This window comes from Malaclemys terrapin, chromosome 2, assembly GCF_027887155.1.
Source record: "Malaclemys terrapin pileata isolate rMalTer1 chromosome 2, rMalTer1.hap1, whole genome shotgun sequence".
Taxonomy (NCBI): Eukaryota; Metazoa; Chordata; order Testudines; family Emydidae; genus Malaclemys; species Malaclemys terrapin.
Window position 1 is genome coordinate 40,311,419 of NC_071506.1, and position 18,485 is coordinate 40,329,903.

Genomic DNA, 18,485 nt, shown 5'->3' on the forward strand with positions numbered 1-18,485 from the left:
CACAAATGATGATATTGCCAGGTCTCACTCCCAGCAGATCAGCAGCAACTTCAGGGCTCTGAGACCTAGGGTGAAGAAGTCAGGGGCACAGGTTCTGTTCTCCATCTCCAGACTGAAGTTAAGGGTGCAGGCAGGGACATGTGCATCCTGGAGATGAATGCATGACTGCACACCTGGTGTTGGTAGGAGGGCTTTTGCTTCATTGACCATGGAATGCTGTTTGAGAAGAAAGTCTGCTGGGAAGAGATAGGGTCCATCTGACTAGGCAGAGGAAGAACATCTTCATGTACCAACTTGCCAACCTAATGAGCGGGTATTAAACTAGATTGAAAGGGGGCAGGTAACAGCCCACTAGTAACCATAAAAAAAAAAAAAAAAAAAAAAAAAAAAAAAAATACCTTAACATGTCTACAGATTGGGAAGGACATGAAAAATTATAATAAGGTAATAGGAGCAACAAGAGGGAAAGCTGGGGGGGGGAGTCTGCTCGACATCTAAGATGTCTCTACACAAATGTATGGAGTATGGGGAATAAAAGGAAGAACTTTTAGTTAAATTTTATTAAAGCTAATGTTAAAAAAAAATTATATAGTACACAGGTTAAGAAAAGAGTATCTGTACATCGGGGTATAGGATTTAGCTTATCCACAATACAAAATTTGTTTTAAAAAGTCATAAGATACATATAGTGCTTAATCAGCAATAACCCAAAGTAAGGTGAATACATTTAAACAATACAGTTTAGATATTAGAATCCAAATACGTGGGTACATGACTCATGAAAAGTTATACAGAGAGTTGGTTGTAGAAAGCAAAATATAGGAATGAGTGTAGATTATCCCTCAGTAACTGAGCATTTAGACAGGTTTCAGAGTAGCAGCCGTGTTAGTCTGTATCTGCAAAAAGAAGAACTGGAGTACTTGTGGCACCTTAGAGACTAACAAATTTATTAGAGCATAAGCTTTCGTGGACTATGCATCCGAAGAAGTGGGCTGTAGTCCATGAAAGCTTATGCTCTAATAAATTTGTTAGTCTCTAAGGTGCCACAAGTACTCCAGTTCTTCTTTGAGCACTTAGAGTAGATTGTCCATTTGGAAAATACAATCCATGAGGAAAGTATTTCAGATAAGTAATAAAAGTAATTGGCAACAGCGAGAGAGAAATCGCATGATTGGACTATTGGTATGAAAGGGTAGAGCTTGTTCAAGGGGGGAAAAGGGAAGTGCTTATCACCCACTGGCAGCCAGCTCTCCTCCCCCCTAGCACCTCCTATCCACCAGTGCCCCTGCTGATCAACTATTCCCCCTCCCTCCCAGCACCTCATGCCTGCCATGATCAGCTGTTCCGCAGCATGCAGGAGGTACTGGGGGAGGAGATGGTGGGAACAGGTGGAGTGGGAACTTGGAGGAAGGAGTCAGGCAGGGACTTGGGGAAAGGGGTGCAGGTGAGGAGGGGGTTGGGGTTGAGCACCTCCAGGCCTGGAGGAAGCTGATGCCTGTGTATTGCATTATACATCATGAATATGTACATTTATTCTGAGATCCAAAAGGAGGTGAATGGCAGCCCAGTTTAAAGTTGCTGGGTAAAGAAAAAAGGTGGGGGGAAATGGGATTGGTAGGGATGGGTCATGGTGGGGTTTACCATAGACCATCAACTCTGGAAGAGAATGAGGCATTTCTAGAACATAAATATCCAAAACACAAGACCTGCTACTAATGAGGAATTTTAACTACCCAGGTATCTGTTGGAAAAGCAATATGGCAAAACAACATTTCCCGTAAGTTCTTGGAATGTATTGGGGACAATTTTGTTTCAAAAAGTGGAATAAGTAGCCAGGGGGACAGCCATTTTAGACTTGATTCTAACCACTAGGGAAAATTGGTTGTAACTCTAAAAGTAGAAGGTACTTTAGGTGAAAGTCACCATGAAATGATTTCAGGGAAACCATGATTTAAGGAAAAGAGAGAGAGCAGCAGAATAAGGACAATGGATTCCAAAAAAAGCCAACTATAACAAACTCAGAGAACAGGTAAGTAAGGGCTCATGAAAAGAAAATCTAACAGCTAAAGGAGTCCAGGAGAGCTGGCAGTTTCTCATAGTTTGTAGCTGTGCCTTTAATAATCTCAGTGCAAATGAAAGGTAGGAAGAATAGTAAGAGGCCAGTATGGCTCTGGCAGGAGCTCTTTAATGACCTGAAAATCAGAATGAATCCCACAAGAAGTGGAAACAGACAACTTGCTAAGAGCATGAAAGAAGGCACACGTATGTAAGGATGAAATCAGAAAGGCTTAGGCACAAAGTGAGTTACACCTAGCAAGGGATATAAAAGGCAAGAAGAAGAGGGTCTATAAATACATTAGGAGCAAGAGAAAGATGAAAGAAAGTGTAGGTCCTCAACTTAATGGAAAGGAGAGCTAATAAGTGATTACATCAGGAAGGCTGAGAAGTTTAATGCCTGTTTTGCTACCATCTTCACTTAAAAAGGTTAATGGTGACCAGATACTCAATACAATTAATATTAAACAGGGGGGAGGAATGCAAGCCAAAATAGGTAAAGAACTGGTTAAAGTATGTTTAGATAAGTTAGATGCATTTCATTAGGCCCAGCTGACTTTAACTTGTTCCTTAAGTACCACGAGGTAAGTTTAAGCACTCTCAGAACCACTAGCAATTATCTTCAAGAACTCATGGAGGACAGGTGAGGTCCCAACAAGTATTTATCTTTAAAGCGGGAACCAGGGAACCCAGAGAATTACAGACCAATCAGCATAACTTCAATAAATGAAAAGATACTGGAACAATTAAACAAACAATACTATATCCCACTGGTTCTCAACCAGGGGGTACACAGAGGCATGGTTCTGACTCCATGGGTGCTCCGGGGCTGGAGCACCTATGGGGAAAAATTGGTGAGTGCTTAACACCCACCGGCAGCTCCCTGCCCTGCCCCAGCTCACCTCTGCCTCTGCTCTGCCTCCACCTCCTCCCCTGAGCGTGCTGCGTGCCCGCTTTTTCCACCTAGCTCCCAGTGCTTGCAGCACGAATCAGCTGTTTTGCGTGGCAAGTGCTGGGAGGGGGGTAGAGGGGAAACGCGGCGCACTCGGGGAAGAGGTGGGGCCAGGGCAGGGATTTGGGGAAGGGGTCCAATAGGGTAGGGAGGGGGTGGAGTTAGGGCGATGTCTCTGGGGAAGGGGAGGGGCAAGGGTGGAGTCAGGGCATGGCCAGGGCCGGGGGGGCGTGAGCACCCATCGGCGCCAGGGAAGGTTGGCACCTATGCACAGAGGTCTTCCAAGGATACATCAACTCATTCAGATGTTTGTCTAGTTTTACAACGGACTACATAAAAAGCACTAGCGAAATCAGTCCAAACTAAAATTTCATACAGACAATGACTTGTTTATACTCCTCTATATACTATACATTGAAATGTAAGTACAATATTAATATTCCAATTGATTTATTTTATAATTCTATGGTAATCTAAGCCCAATCATTGGAGGTTTTAAAGAACAGGTTGGACAAACATCTGTCAGGGTTGGTCTAGGCTTACTAAGTCCTGCCTCTGCAGAGAGCTGAACTTAATGACCTCTTGACGTCCCTTCCACCAGTCCTACATTTCTATGAGTCTATGGACATAAAGGCTTTCCAAGGGAGAACTGAAAGGAATATGGTAGCCCTGAGAAAATGGCAGGTGTAAGCAATCTTATGTAAACAAATGCTTGTCCCATACAGTGCTTTGATGGCTATAGGCTCAGACTGAGAAAAAGCTTCTATTCTATCTCATAATGGGTGAATGAAAATAATCCTATATGACAGCAAGAATTTACTTAGGTTCCATGTGTATTTTACTATGATGGCAGTACAGCTGTTGAGAGTGCTTTGAACTAAGATCAGCTCTTTAGGAGTGGGGGATTTTTTTTAACACCTTTAAATACCCTATTCAGACTGTAACTAGATACTGTCATTCATCCAGTTATGTTGCATCTCTGCACTTTATATCAGTAAAACAAATCATATTGGACTATTGCTTAAAATGTAGCCAAGTGTTTGACTACATTTGTGGTTCATTATAAAAAATGTGCAAGAGACAAAATAACCAAACTTAGCCAATTTTATTGCCTAAAGACAAAAGAGTACAGTACGAAAAGGAGAGATACATACTCCTCCTTTAGGAATTCTTATCTCATAGCATACTCACCTTACACAGTAGGTGTGCTTCCAAGCAACACCCCCAAAGCTAGCTACGTTTATAGCAGACCTGTTTACAAGTTAACTCTATACATCACCCAAGGCTAAAGTTCACCATTCAGCTTTTTATCTTGTTTTTTTGGGACCACGGTGTGCCCCTTAGCTCTTATTTTTGAACACAACATTCCAAACCAGTTTGACCATCAAGGCACTACCTACCCTGTGCCAGGGTAGAACACCCATATATCTTGCTGCTGCAGTGAAGTACCTCCGGGTTGTATATAAATACTGGTTAAGGTTTTAATTTAAGATGGAGCTGCATGAAAGAATATGCTCTAGAGGCCAGTGATGATGCATGTCAAACCCTTTGTAAGAAATGTGTTAAGTATTTTTATGTACTTGGTGAATTACCATTTCTACAGGAAGTCTGGGGGAAAAAAATCCAAATGCTGAAAGTAACATTTTTTTTTTAACCCACAAAAGAGGTTTAGCTTTGCAGAACTCCTTGCAAATTCAGGGCCCAAATTTGTATCTCTACAGGAAAAGAAATCTAATTTAAAATAAAGATTTTGATTCCCTATTAAAGTAGTTCTTCAAAAAACAGTCAGTCTTAAATGTGTTTAAACATTTTATTTTTAAAATTAAATTACAATATACATAACATCACCTCATTTTATTTTTACAGAAGGCAAAAAGAGCAAGAACACTTCTATTATGTTTTAATCCAAAATTCTTCAGTATGAAAAATGGGTATCATAAGTATATCATTTCGTCATTTTTAGGCCTTAATCCAGCAAAGTACATAAACACAGGAATAGTCATATTGATTTCAATGGGATTATTATTAATGTGTTTAAAGCTGAGCACTTACATAAGGGCATTCCTGGTTTGGGGACATAACATGCACAATTTTAACAATTCAGTTTACAATATGCAGTTATAACACATCATTTACCATTTTAACACTAGTTAAATCTTTTTTTAAAAAAAGTGCTTAAATGTGATTCAGCTATAAGATTGGGAGGATTAGATTTTTATTGGTGAATGTCAGTAAAGGTCAATTTCACTGTACACACAGAAACTGATGGGAAAATATTTCCATCAATGATAATGAACATGTACAGATAGGCAAAGTAAGAAAAAATACTACATGGGAACTTATTAGAGTTTGATTTTAGGAGATTTCCTGTGATGCTGACAATTTGTGTTTTAACAGTTATAAAGCTTTAACTTTTTGAATCAACATCCACTGTCATTAAATAATTATTGTCTGACCCGCCCTATCAGCTGATACTCCCATCCCATATTTTTCGACAACTGTGAAAATTTAAAAATCAATAAAAATATAAAATGTCAAAATTATATATATTAAAAAAAAAAATCAAATTCTGCCAAGCCTACTTATCTAATAAATTAATTTGAAGGTAAAACAAATTTTAAACAAGTTTGTGCTACAGTGTGTTCTTTAATATTTCCCCCAAATAGTTAAATTCCCTAGAGCTTGAACAAAGCAGAAATAGAAATCCATGTACATAATCTAACTTTCATAAAACTACCATCCTTGTCAAAATTACTAACTAATCCTCAACTGAGAGCACCTATATGCTTAGAGCAGCGGTTCTCAAACTGAGGGTTCAAACCGCAAAGTGGGTCACAACCCTGTTTTAATGGGGTCGCCAGGGCTAACAGACTTGTTGGGACCCGGGGCTGAAGCCGAAGTCGAAGCCTCAGCGCCAAGGCCTGAGGCCCAAGTCTTAGGGCTTCAGCCCTGGTGGCAGGGCTCAGGCTTTGGCTTCAGCCCTGGGGAGCAGGGCTCACGGTACAGGCCCCCTTCCTGGGGCTGAAGCCTTCAGGCTTTGGCTTTGCACCCCCTGCCAAGGGCAGTGAAGCTCAGGCTCGGGTGGGCTCAGGCTTCAGTCCCCCCTCCAGGGGTTGTGTAGTAATTTTTGTCAGAAAGGGGTTGCGGTGCAACGAAATTTGAGAACCCCGGGCTTAGAGCACCTCACCCTTCTTGATATCAACAGCAACTACCATATTTATTTGAAAAGACATTATATGAAATATCCGAATCTGGCTAAGCAGACTGCAAAATAGTTCTGTAAGCAAGGGACAGTCTCATTGTGTTCCTAAGACGGTATATGCATGCGCACACATAGTGGATAAGGTCCAAACTTAGCAATAAAGGACACCCAGGAAGAGGCTAAATGAACAATCTTCCTACCAGATCTTGCTCATGAATGTGGATATTCCTAAGGTTACCCTTGCTGACCTGTCCCTGACCCTCATTCCCTCTGGCATGAAGTGATACACAAACCCCTGGTTGGAGCGAATAGGACTCATTAGATCTGTCTATCAGCATGAGTCAATTTTATGCCAAGTCCAAGGACCTGACACTAGCTCTTTCTACAAATGTTTCTGAAAATGGCTTTTCAGACTGAAATAGACAAAAAAAAAATCTCCTTTAAGGTGCACAGGCATAACTCCGTAGGTAGGCCTTGTAAACATATCACACCAGCAAATACAAACATTAACCTTTAACATGGTGTAATTACTATTTGATCCAAGAACCAATATCTGTCCTCAGCAACCCCCTTGATTTCACTGTGATTGCAGAGGTGTATGTCAGGACATAATTTGGCCCTCTGGGCCTTAGCTGTGCATAGATGCTTGTAAGGTAACAGTGTATACATTGTTATCTTACAGAACATTGGCATTACTAGCACTAGAATGTTAGTGCTTGTCTTATTTCTGGAGGTAGCGATAGAGTAATTTGGACAGTAAAAATAGTTTTTGTGGCAGTTTATTGTTTTCCACATACAATCAGAAAAGCTCTTCTGCTTTTAGAATGGATGGGATGAAGTAACATCTATGCTAACTGTAATCATGAAGTACACAAGGAAGTGACTGTGTTTGAGGAAGGCAAGTATTGCTGAGACATTGGCAGACTCACAGTCCTTTTTCTTCCAATTAAAAATTGTTAAATGATTTCAAAAAAGTTGTGTGGTGTGACGTATATGGATGTTTTCACTTGTTTCTTTGAAGAGGCCACTGGTATGCAGTTAGTGCCATGGTAATGAGATTGTGCAGTCTATAGGTTATCTTAATTATTTATAAAGTTACATTTAAAAAGCTAACGAAGCTGCTGCTGCTACCATTTCTGGTCTTGCTGACTGGAATGCCTACTATTAATTACTATTAGTATATTTAAATCCTTTAAAATGTTTCATATTTCTGTGCCAATATTGGAATTGTGTATCAGAAAAAAGTAACGAGGGGCAGTTGCTTTGATTTGATTTTAGTCCAATATTAGAGAACTAGTAAAAAGGCTCCAGCAACATCGAACCACAGAAATTAAAAAAAAAAAAAAAAGACATGCATTTTAGCTGAGTTTTGTAAAAGCTGCAGTATTTTTAAAACAGCAGCATATTCAGTAGAAAATTTAACTGATTACATTTGTTTCATCTATGGAATTGCAAAGAACATAGAACCCCATAAAACAACTGTGACTTGATACAACATGTAGGCTGCAGATAAGGAAAATGGGTATTTCCAACCTAAAATTGGTGGTGTTTCCTATCTTAATCAAAACATAGTTAATTTCAATAGTCTGAACAGGACATTAAGAAATAGAAGACTGTAAGAAATAACACAGCAAACATGACCAATATTAGCTGAAGTGAAAAATTAAAAGGCAATGGATATAAATCTAAATATTTAACACAAACCAAAGCCAGCTGGAGTCAGATGTGCACACACAATGCAGACTTTGTCTCTAAGTAGTTTATAAATTGTGTTTATCTTTAACACTTATGTGAAGACCTCCTAAATGGAGCCAATAAGTGCTCACCCATTCTGAAAAACCTCATCTTTCCTCCCCGACTGCAGTCCTCTGATTTCTTATGCCAAAGAGTTTTGCCAACACAGTCCCAGCGATAATCAGTAGTGTCTTTCTTCCTGTTCAGTATCAGGACAGATATATCCTCTATCACATCCATGAAATCAGCTGTTTCAAGGCTTGTTTCCACAGGAAGTTTATGTTGAAAGGCTTCATTGTTCAACTTCAGCTTCAGGAGCAGTATTTAGCATGTTGTAAACCAAGTACGAATCCACACAGTATAATTTTTTTTTTTAAGATAACACTATCAGGAAAATGTGGCTAGAATGTTTATAATTATTTTATTTTATCATTATTTTAGAAACTATACAGTGTCTAAATGTAATTTTATTAATAATTTGTATCCATCTGAGTTTTAGAAATTGCAAAGTTTCTTTTTGTACTTCCTTAGGTGTGCCAGGACTGATACTATGAGCATAAAATCTATAATAAAATATAAAATATTTTAAATGCTTTCTTCCACTGCAATAATTCTTCCACTGCAATAGTTACCAAGTATATGTGCTACTGCTATCCTATCAGTAACTTTTTTTTTAAAGTCACCAAAAGACATTTGTTATCAGACGGTGTCACATGCTATGTATTCTTTATCTTCTTGAAAAATTGATTGTTGCATCTAGCCAGGTCCTGTTAAATGGGTGCTCTCAGGTCCTAATCCTGTATATATCTACGCACTTGAGCAACTTGATAAATATGAGTAGTCCATGCACTCATTGAAACTACTCACCTGTGTAAGGTTTGGGATCAGGACTGGACCTATGTTTCTGATCTCAATCTAGCACTAACATTGAAAAAACATGCAGTACAGGCGAGTCTCATCTTACGCACATTTAACATGCGCGAATTCAGCTTTGCGCGGTCGGCAAAAAACAAAAACAAAAAAAGAGAAAAATAACAATTTGAATACTGTACCTGTAGTGCAGGTGATTCTGCCTGCCATTACACTCAATGTAATTTTGACTATACGTGATTTTCGCTTTACGCACTGACAGCGGAACGTAACTCCAGCGTAAGATGAGACTCGCCTGTACTGTATCTTTTGCATCCTGTATAATGCTAGTTGATACCAATTATAACAGTGCTCCTCAGATTGATTTTAAGTTACTCATTTTAACCTGGAAAACTCTTAAATGAAGATTGAGCAGATAGACTGTTTTATATGACAATTCTTTCCAATCTATTAGCAGTGTATAGAAGGCACTCTATGGCAGATAAGTAAAAAGTTCATACATTTCAATTACTTGTTGAAGTCTTGGCAACTTGACTTCAGGAAAAATACTTAATTTTTTTTTTTTTTTTGGTGCCCTTTGTTAATGCTTGTAGCGAAGTCCATAAAAGCTTTTTTTAAATCCTGATAGTTTTCCCCCCAAAAGCCATTAGATTAAAGAATGTTCATTTGAACAGCTGATAGGACCAAGAAGAGGAAGTCCATATAGACCTGACTCTCATTCCTCGTTATTCATTGCCTCTGAAATAGATATATAAAAAAAAGTTAACTTGTGATGCACTGAATATTAAAATATATATTAAAGGGAGACTGTCATCTTGAGAGCCCCTTTAAATAATACGTCCTGAATAGTTTGCCCCTTGCTAGTATATTTGGAAGGATCTTTTGGGAGGGCCTGAGAAAACCACTATCCAACCTCAGCAATCCCCACCTCCTCCATCCCCCCTCCTCTTTGTGCATGTACCTACTGTGATGCTGCACTGCATATGTTCTATGGAAATATGCTTATAGGTGTGAATATGATGTAACAAATATGCTTTATACAAAAGGTCTCTTGTAAGGTATCATTACAAAGCTTATAATCTACTGAATATATTCCTCCTATTTGTACGTATGTATCGTTCTTGTATCTGAAGCTAGAAATATGAAGTATAACTCTGAGATCCTATTGTAAATAGGCAAAGTGTGGGACATTAATGGTGGTTTGGAAGCTTGATGGCTCCCATTGACTAGGACAATTGGTTGTAAATGGTCTGTTTACTTGCAAACCTTCGTGGGTGCATGTGGGCCAGCCCTGGAAGAATGGAGGCTGGGATCTCACAGGACATGTGAACATGTCACCTGATACGGGAATCCATCTTAAACCTGGTGCTTTTCCCAGTTAGAAGGAGGGGTGGGAACCCAGAGAGACAAAAGATTTCCACCTTGTGCCAAAGATATAAAAGGGGGTGGAACAGAACAAAGGGGGCACCCAATCATGAGAACACCCCTGCATTCCACCTAAGATGTCTGCTTGAACTAACAAGGACTGTACCGGGGAAAGGATTGGGCCCAGACTAGGAAGGAGTCTAGACTGTGAAAGAAGCTTATTGGAATATCTCTGAGGGTGAGATTTTACCTGTAATCAGTTTCTTAATGTATTAGGCTTAGACTTGCATGTTTTTGCTTTATTTTGCTTGGTAACTTACTTTGTTCTGTCTGTTATTACTTTAATCCTACTTTTTATACTTAATAAAATCACTTGTTTATTAATTAACCCAGAGTAAGTGATTAATTACCTGGGGGAGCAAACAGCTGTGCATATCTCTCTATCTGTGTTATAGAGGGCAGACAATTTATGAGTTTACCCTGTATAAGCTTTATACAGAGCAAAACGGATTTATTTGGGGTTTGGATCCCATTGGAAACTGGGTGTCTGGGTGCTGGAGATAGGAGACCTGCTGAGCAATTTTTGGTTAAAGTTTGCAGCTTTGGGGGCGTGGCCCAGACCTGGGTCTGTGTTGCAGCAGGCTAGCGTGTCTGGCTCAATAAGGCAGGGTTCTGAAGTCCCAAGCTGGCAGGAAAAATGGGCTCAGAGGTAATTCCAGCACATCAGGTGACAGTCCCAAGTGGGTCTCTGTGACTGAACCCGTCACACCTACATTCTCAATTTTAGTTGCACTGCTGCTGTTACTAGCAAATACCCTCCTGCAAAGATTGGGAAAGACCATGTATGTGAAAGGAGCTTTTAGATCACTGCATGAAATAGACCATAAACAAACCAGTGACCATAAACAAACCAGTGACACTCGTCACACACAAATGAGCAGCTCGAGGGGGAGTCCATGTGGGTACACTGTTGTGTACTGCACCAACCACAATCTGAGCTTGCTATTTTAGATCTCCAAAAAAAATTATCCCTATCTTTCTAAAAAACAATTTATTTTTAAAGACATAATAACTATCCATGACGTTGCTGTCATATATTGGGACTACATGTTGCTAATGCCTTTGAGATATTGGATTGGTCCTGTATACTGGTTGCTAGTCAAGCCAGAGAACTGAAGGCAATTATCGAAAATTATCAGAGGAACATAGGAATTCACATACTGCATCAGAATCAAGGGTCATCTAATCCAGTATCGTGTCTCTGACATTGGCTTATTATAGCCATATAAATGTCTAATCTCTTTTTGAATCTTGCCAAATTCTTGGTCTCAATGACTTCCTGTGGCAGTGAGTTCCACAGTTTAATTACACATTGTACAACAAAGTATTACCTTTTACAAGTTTTGAATTTCCCATCTTTTAATTTCATGGAATAGTCCCTTGGTTTTGTGTTATGAGAGAGGGAAAACAGACGTTCTCACTCTACCTTTTCTAGATCACTCATTATTTTATAAACTTTCATCACGTCCTCTCTTATTCATATCCTAAGGTAACAATCCCTATCTTTTTTAACTCTTCATATGAGATTTTTCAATACCCTTGATCATTCTTGTCACCCTTCTATGAATCCCCTCTGATTCTGCAATATCCTTGTTGAAATGAGGTGATCAGTGCCACACACAGTATTCCAGATAAAGCCACACCATGCACTGATTCATATAACAGCATTATATTCTTTGTACTATTCATCATCGCTTCCTTATGCATCCTAACATATTGTTTGCTTTTTTGACTGTAGCTGCACATTGAGCAGAGGTCTTCATTGAACTGTCATCAATGAAAATGAGGCTTTGCAAAAGCTAAGTGCTATGCTGAAATGCATAGCATGAAAGGCAACTTCTGGCCACTTTGTCCAAAAACGTATCCTTAGAGATGACATATTTGAAGTAGAAAACATTTCTGGATCTTTAGAGGCAAAGCTGTCATTGAACACAGATGCCATATTCACCAGACTACAGCAGTCACCACATATATGATTTCAATGCTTTGGTTCTACACAGTGGCCTAGCTATTTAAAAAAAATGAATTGGCATGTTATGGCATTGTACAAACTGACAATGTACTAGATCACATTACACAGGTGTGAAAGGAAGTGAGTGCCCTATGCCGGAAGTCGCCGGCACTTAAATATCAAATAGCACTTAAATATCAAATCTGCAACAAATGGCAATGTTTACGCACATTTACCCAAACTTCTTAACCACTATGGTACATGCCTTTCAGGATTTATCGCTCTTGGTGAAAAGCTGTTTTCATTATCCTATAACACTGCAACGTACAAGATGGTCACAGTGAACTTAACTGAAGCAAATCTATGCACATACATGGTTAAACCATGATCCAGAACTTGCTGCAGTTGTGAGTAACATCTTATTCAGCCCACAGAGGCTACTCTCTATTGGCTTGAAGGGGGACCAGTAATCAACACATTCCTGGACATTATCGCAATAAGCGTTCAACAGCACCAGCAGGTAGCAATACGGGAAGACTGGACCAGTGCTATTCTGCATGATCAGATCTAGCTTTTAAGACAGATTGACATTAACCAGATTATTATTTAAGGTGCTAGAATTTTCATGTGAATTTAAAATAAATTATTACATGGTCTCAGTTCTGTTTAGTGACCCCCAGACAGGCTAAAACAAAGAGAATAAAAAGGAGAAGCCCTGGCACAGTAGTCCAAACCAGGACATGCAGAATGAGAGAAATACCTCTGGAAAATCACAGCAGCAACTATATTACATTTTTAATTTAATTGAGAGAATGAGACTATAGCTCAAATTCAGGCAATCCTGTTTTCTTATCAGACAACCAGATTTAAAGTCTTAACTATATGCAGACAAGTAAACAGAATTGTTTTCCTCCTCTGTGCCTGGAGGATCACGTGGCTTTAGCTTTATGGGAAAGACTAGGCCGTGCTAGTATTTGTACTTGGAATCTGAAGAAGCTAGGAACCTTGAAAATATAGGTTTTCTGCTCAGAGAAAGGATGGTTCAGTGGTTAAGGTGCTAACCTAGGACACAGGAGATCTGAGTCCAATTTCCTACTGCACCACCTAGTACACCTCTATCTCGATAGAACGCTGTCCTCGGGAGCCAAAAAATCTTACCGCGTTATAGGTGAAACCGCATTATATCGAGCTTGCTTTGATCCGCTGGTGTGTGCAGCCCCGCCCCCCCGGAGCACTGCTTTACCGCATTATATCCAAATTCATGTTATATCAGGTCGCATTATATCGGGGTAGAGGTGTATGTGACCTTGGACAAGGTCACTTAGTCTCTCTGTGCTTCAGTTCCTCATCTGTAAAATAGAGATAATGGTATTTCCCTGCCTCACGGGAGTATTGCAAGGAGAGTGTGAGATGTTCAGGTAATACAGTACCGGGGGCATATAAGTACCTTAGATGGATATTGCTTGTACACAAGAGGAAGCTACCCTCCCAAACTATTCAATACTCATTCTTTATTCTGGACATATCCACAATTTGAGTTTCTCTACAATATCCTACAGCTGAACAGTCAAAGACCTCATAATAAAGGTTTCAAGAATCATCCTCTTTAAAATAAGAGTAATCTATTGTCTAGTGTGCATATGGCTATTTCTTTTCCACAGTATACTCCTGAGTCCTCTGGCTCCTTTTGATCATATAGATTTCCGTTTTTAGAGAAATTCACTATCATATTCCTAAGGTCTTAGGGTTTGATCCATCAGCTCTTAAACAAGTAGTTCTTAGTCATGTGAGTAGTCCAATCAGAATGATCAGGACTACTCATTTGACTAATAGCTATTTGTGGGAGTAAGAGTTTGCAGGAACAGGTCCTAAGAGCCAGATTTTTAAAGGTATTTAAGCACCTAAAGATACAGACAGGCATGTAGTGGGATTTTCAAAAATCAATGGCATTTAGGCACCTAAGTGCTTTTGAAAACCCCATGAGGAGCCTATCTGGGTCTTTAGGCACTTAAATACCTCTAAAAATCTGGCCTTAAGTGACCGGCTTCCATTAAAGTTAATATGGGACCCTCTGTTTAACAGCAAGGGGGAGGAAATACCTCCCAAGAAGTGCCAGTGCGATGATGGAAATTAAAGATGTATAATTTGTGTAAATGAGTGTAAAGTTAAATTCTTCAGGAGTTATGTTCTTATCTCCCTACATTTATTATTTTTCATTTATTTGTTTTTAAACACTCTCTCATCAGCTAATGCTTTCTACTTACCCACATGATTTCACTGACTCTGGAATTTGCACTTATCCTAGTGTTATGTTGCTGAATTCAGCTGCTAATAACAAAAAGCAGGAGGATCTAAAATGACGGATCATCATGGAAAGGAAATCTCAGAGTTGTGATAATAAACTATTCATAAGAACAAGTCTAGCAAATAGTAACTATGGGATTCATGCTCTTAATGAAACATCTAATTTTCCAGGCCTGTGCATTAGAGAAAGTCTACCATTTTTGCCAAATAGGGAATGATTTACTGGTTATAGGAACATTATATAAATGAAACCTGATAGAACGCACAACTTACACGTGATTGCTACCAAAACCCGCCCCCCAAAAAACCATCTTTTAAGATAACTATGCCTCCCGCGTTAAAATCAGAAGGCACCAGCTGCAAATTGAGAATGCAATGATAATGAAAGATATGTACATTAACATTGTACACCTTTTCTGTCTCTTAAATGATAATACACATGGTCCTTCACTTCTCTGTCAACATACCTATCTCTGTTGCTGCTGAAGCATCCACAGCTTCTCCTGTTTCTTCTTCTTCTTTTGTTTCAGTCCCCTCACTTACTAGCTCACTGTGCTTCTCAGTTTCCACTTTTTCTCCCGTCTCACCTGGAAACAGTAACCATGGATATTATATTAGGATACCCTTAACCCTTAAGTGCCCTCAGCTCTTTTCTGCATGGCTGACTGGTTTTGTCAGCCCTGCAATAGCTTTTATAGACACAGAAATACGTCAACAACTGAATGAATCAATAGATAAGAAACATTCAAATGCAACTTACAATTGTGGAGGTAAAATGCTCCTGCTTCACTTGTTATTCAGAGCACTCTGACCTGAGGCTTGATGTCATATTTAAACTGGTTTTGTTTTCTTATGTAACTATGATTTTTACTATAAACTTTTAATATAGATATTGTTATCAAGATCATAAATATATAACCTTAAGTCAACAACACAAATAAAAAAAAGTGGTAGCGTCCAGTTCCGGTTGAAATATAAAACTAATTATTTGACTCACTGTCATCCCTCTTAGTAGTATCAGTGAAGTAAGAAAATAAAAAAAACATGCTGTAATTAAATAGAGGAGCCCAATCATCACAAAATACATGGAAAGAACCCTCCTCCCTGTGCGTGTGCGAGCACACACACAAATTAACAGTATGTGGAAGAGTACCATTTTGAGACAGACATCAGCAAAACTGTACACAGAGTTTGTCCAAAAAGGAATCCTGCTTTGAGATGAAGGGGAACAACAATGAATAGATGGTCAAAATAACCCCCATATCAGTCCTTCAAACAATCAATCAGTTTCTTGATTTTAAAAATGTCCCAATACAGGATCCATGCTACATGGATTACTAGATGGTGTTCTGCTTCCAATATCATGTCAGTAAACTAATAAGGGCCAGTTAATGGAATAATCAAGTAATCAACCTAACTAAGTCAGCCATATAACTTTTATGCAACACAAGTATTTTATTCTAGTAATTTAACACGTATAGAGATAAATTACCATCTCATGAAGAAATAGACTCCAAATTCTCTTAAACAAGAATACATAAGAGTGGAGAAGGCAGCACCTGTACTTCAGATATTCCTATGTGAGGTGTAAGGTTCACAACACAGATTCAGGACAGCCAACATATTTATGGGTGGTGACGCTACATATCCAAGTGACTGCATGTGCCATTAAGTTCTGCTTGAAGAAGTGACCTTTCCACCTCTTCAGCAGGAATGTTCAGTAGGAGAGGCTGTTGGTGGCATGCTCTCCTACAGAGAACATGCCTTTTGTGCCACCCATTTGTGCTTCCCTAGGGAACGCCTCTCCATGAAGCATCCGATTCTTTAATGAGTAATTGCCACTTATTATTCGACACCTGATCCCTAATTTAAGCTACTCTGCCAGTGAGAAACCCAATCCATGCACGGGATACTCTGCCCTCATGTGTAAATACTCCCTTGAATCTCTGACTCACTGAGCAGCTTTCTCCTGAGATAACTTACCTCACCTTGCACTCTCCCCTTCCATGAGGTCCCCAGGCCCTCAATGCATATTCCACCTTTGTGAGGCACTGCAAATACTCTCTGTTAGGCACCCACACTCCCTGATATGATTTTTCTCCCCTCTACTTTTCCTCTTCTTTGAGAAACCGTACCCCACGCTCCTCCTTTTCTTACACTCATATCTCCTGTGCTTTTCTGCTTCTCTAGCAGCTAGCCCTGTAAAATGGCCCTTCTGCCCATTCCCCCGCCCCCACCTTGTCTCTCTTTTTTTTTTGAATTGGTAGAACACCACCACAATAGAAAGCAGAACTCTGTATTATAAGGCCAAATGCATACCTGGTGTAACTCCAATAGAGTTACACCAGGGAGAAATATGCCCCACAGTATAATAACTGAGAGCATAGCAAAGACTACTTCTGCTACCCTCTCTCAAAGAGACCCATTGACTCCCTGCAAGGTAAAAGGACTTTCTATGCAGTTAGCTTGATGCCCGTGTTACTTACACTTCTAGAATAACTGCATCCAGCAATCTATAAGTGCTTTACAAATAAACTATACATGGAACGACCCTTCCTTTCTATAGCTTGCTGAGATCCCACTCCCCCCACAAGGATAACACTACAATAATATTTACATCAGCTATGTAGTGAAATGGATATGGCATTTGTGGATATTGAGCAATAATACTTTACAAAGAAACACCCCATAGCACTTAAATGAAGAGTCTAAGGGATGTTTTATCTAACCAGAAAACACAGAGTGTGAAATGAAGTAGCACAGTCAACAACTGGTAGTGCTGAGAGGCTTTATTACAGCTATTACAATTTTGACTTCTGTGCATGAGGCTTTCCCAACCACATTCTTTCATATAATACAGTGTCAGAACTCTGTGGGCTAAATTCTGCCCTCACACACTCATGTGCAACATTGACTGAAGTCAACAGGACTTGTACACAAGTCTCTGAAGGCAGAATTTGGCCTCCTGAATCTGCAAAAGCACAAATATTACCCTCAATGAGTTGGTCCTCTTCGTTACTTTGTACTTTCCTGACGATTTCTGTTACAGGGCTGACACTTCCCTCTGCCGGTCCGGCAGGCGGCGGTATCCCAGTGCCCTCTGCCGGTCTGGCAGGCGGCAGTATCCCAGTGCCCTCTGCCGGTCCTGCAGGCGGCGGTATCCCAGGGCCCTCTGTCGGTCCGGCAGGCGGCGGTATCCCAGTGCCCTCTGTCGGTCCTGCAGGCGGCGGTATCCCAGGGCCCTCTGTCGGTCCGGCAGGCGGCGGTATCCCAGGGCCCTCTGTCGGTCCGGCAGGCGGCGGTATCCCAGGGCCCTCTGTCGGTCCGGCAGGCGGCGGTATCCCAGGGCCCTCTGTCGGTCCGGCAGGCGGCGGTATCCCAGGGCCCTCTGCCGGTCTGGCAGGCGGCAGTATCCCAGTGCCCTCTGTCGGTCCTGCAGGCAGCGGTATCCCAGGGCCCTCTGTCGGTCCGGCAGGCGGCGGTATCCCAGTGCCCTCTGCCGGTCCCGCAGGCGGCGGTTGAGTGCCCTCCAGATCCACTCTTTTATAGTTAGAATTAACACATTCTGCTGGTGCTGGAATCAAAACTTCTGGCTCCTCTGCTGGAAGATTCTCACTAGGTTTTGTTTCCCCAGGTGTGAGATCCACCTCCTCCATTGGGTCTAACTTTGTCTGGTCAGGAATAGTTTCATTTTCCTCTGTGGTTGGAAAGTTTTCATCTGAAGTAGCTTTTATTTATTGTAATAAAAAGAAAAGAGAAAATATTACATTAATGAACAAGTGTTTAAAATAGATCAGTATTAAACTAGGATAGCACTTGTACAATTATGTCGCAACTAGAGCTTGGTGAAATGCTTTTGGTGAATAGTAAATTCGCTGAAAAATGCATTTTTTAGGGCACCAAAACTATCTGCCAATTCAGGTCCAATTCAGCCAATAGTTTTGGCCAAAGGAGGGAAAAAATCAGAGCTGTCAATTAATCACAGTTAACAC

At 40.2% G+C, this 18,485-nt stretch overlaps 1 protein-coding gene across 3 annotated transcripts in view; it reads right to left on the minus strand.

The window, feature by feature from the left end:
- Positions 1-4,803: 4,803 nt before the first annotated feature.
- The window catches only part of ERICH5 (glutamate rich 5), a 30,008-nt gene continuing 16,326 nt past the window's right edge, over positions 4,804-18,485 (minus strand). For 2 of the 3 annotated variants that reach the window (XM_054020609.1, XM_054020607.1), the window contains exon 2: positions 17,268-18,220. In XM_054020609.1, coding sequence (XP_053876584.1) covers positions 17,295-18,149 — 855 coding nt within the window. In that variant the 5' untranslated portion in view covers positions 18,150-18,220 and the 3' untranslated portion in view covers positions 17,268-17,294. Of the gene's footprint in view, positions 9,552-14,960; positions 15,081-17,267; positions 18,221-18,485 lie in introns of those variants that run through there. The other variant, XM_054020608.1, reaches the window with a different exon arrangement.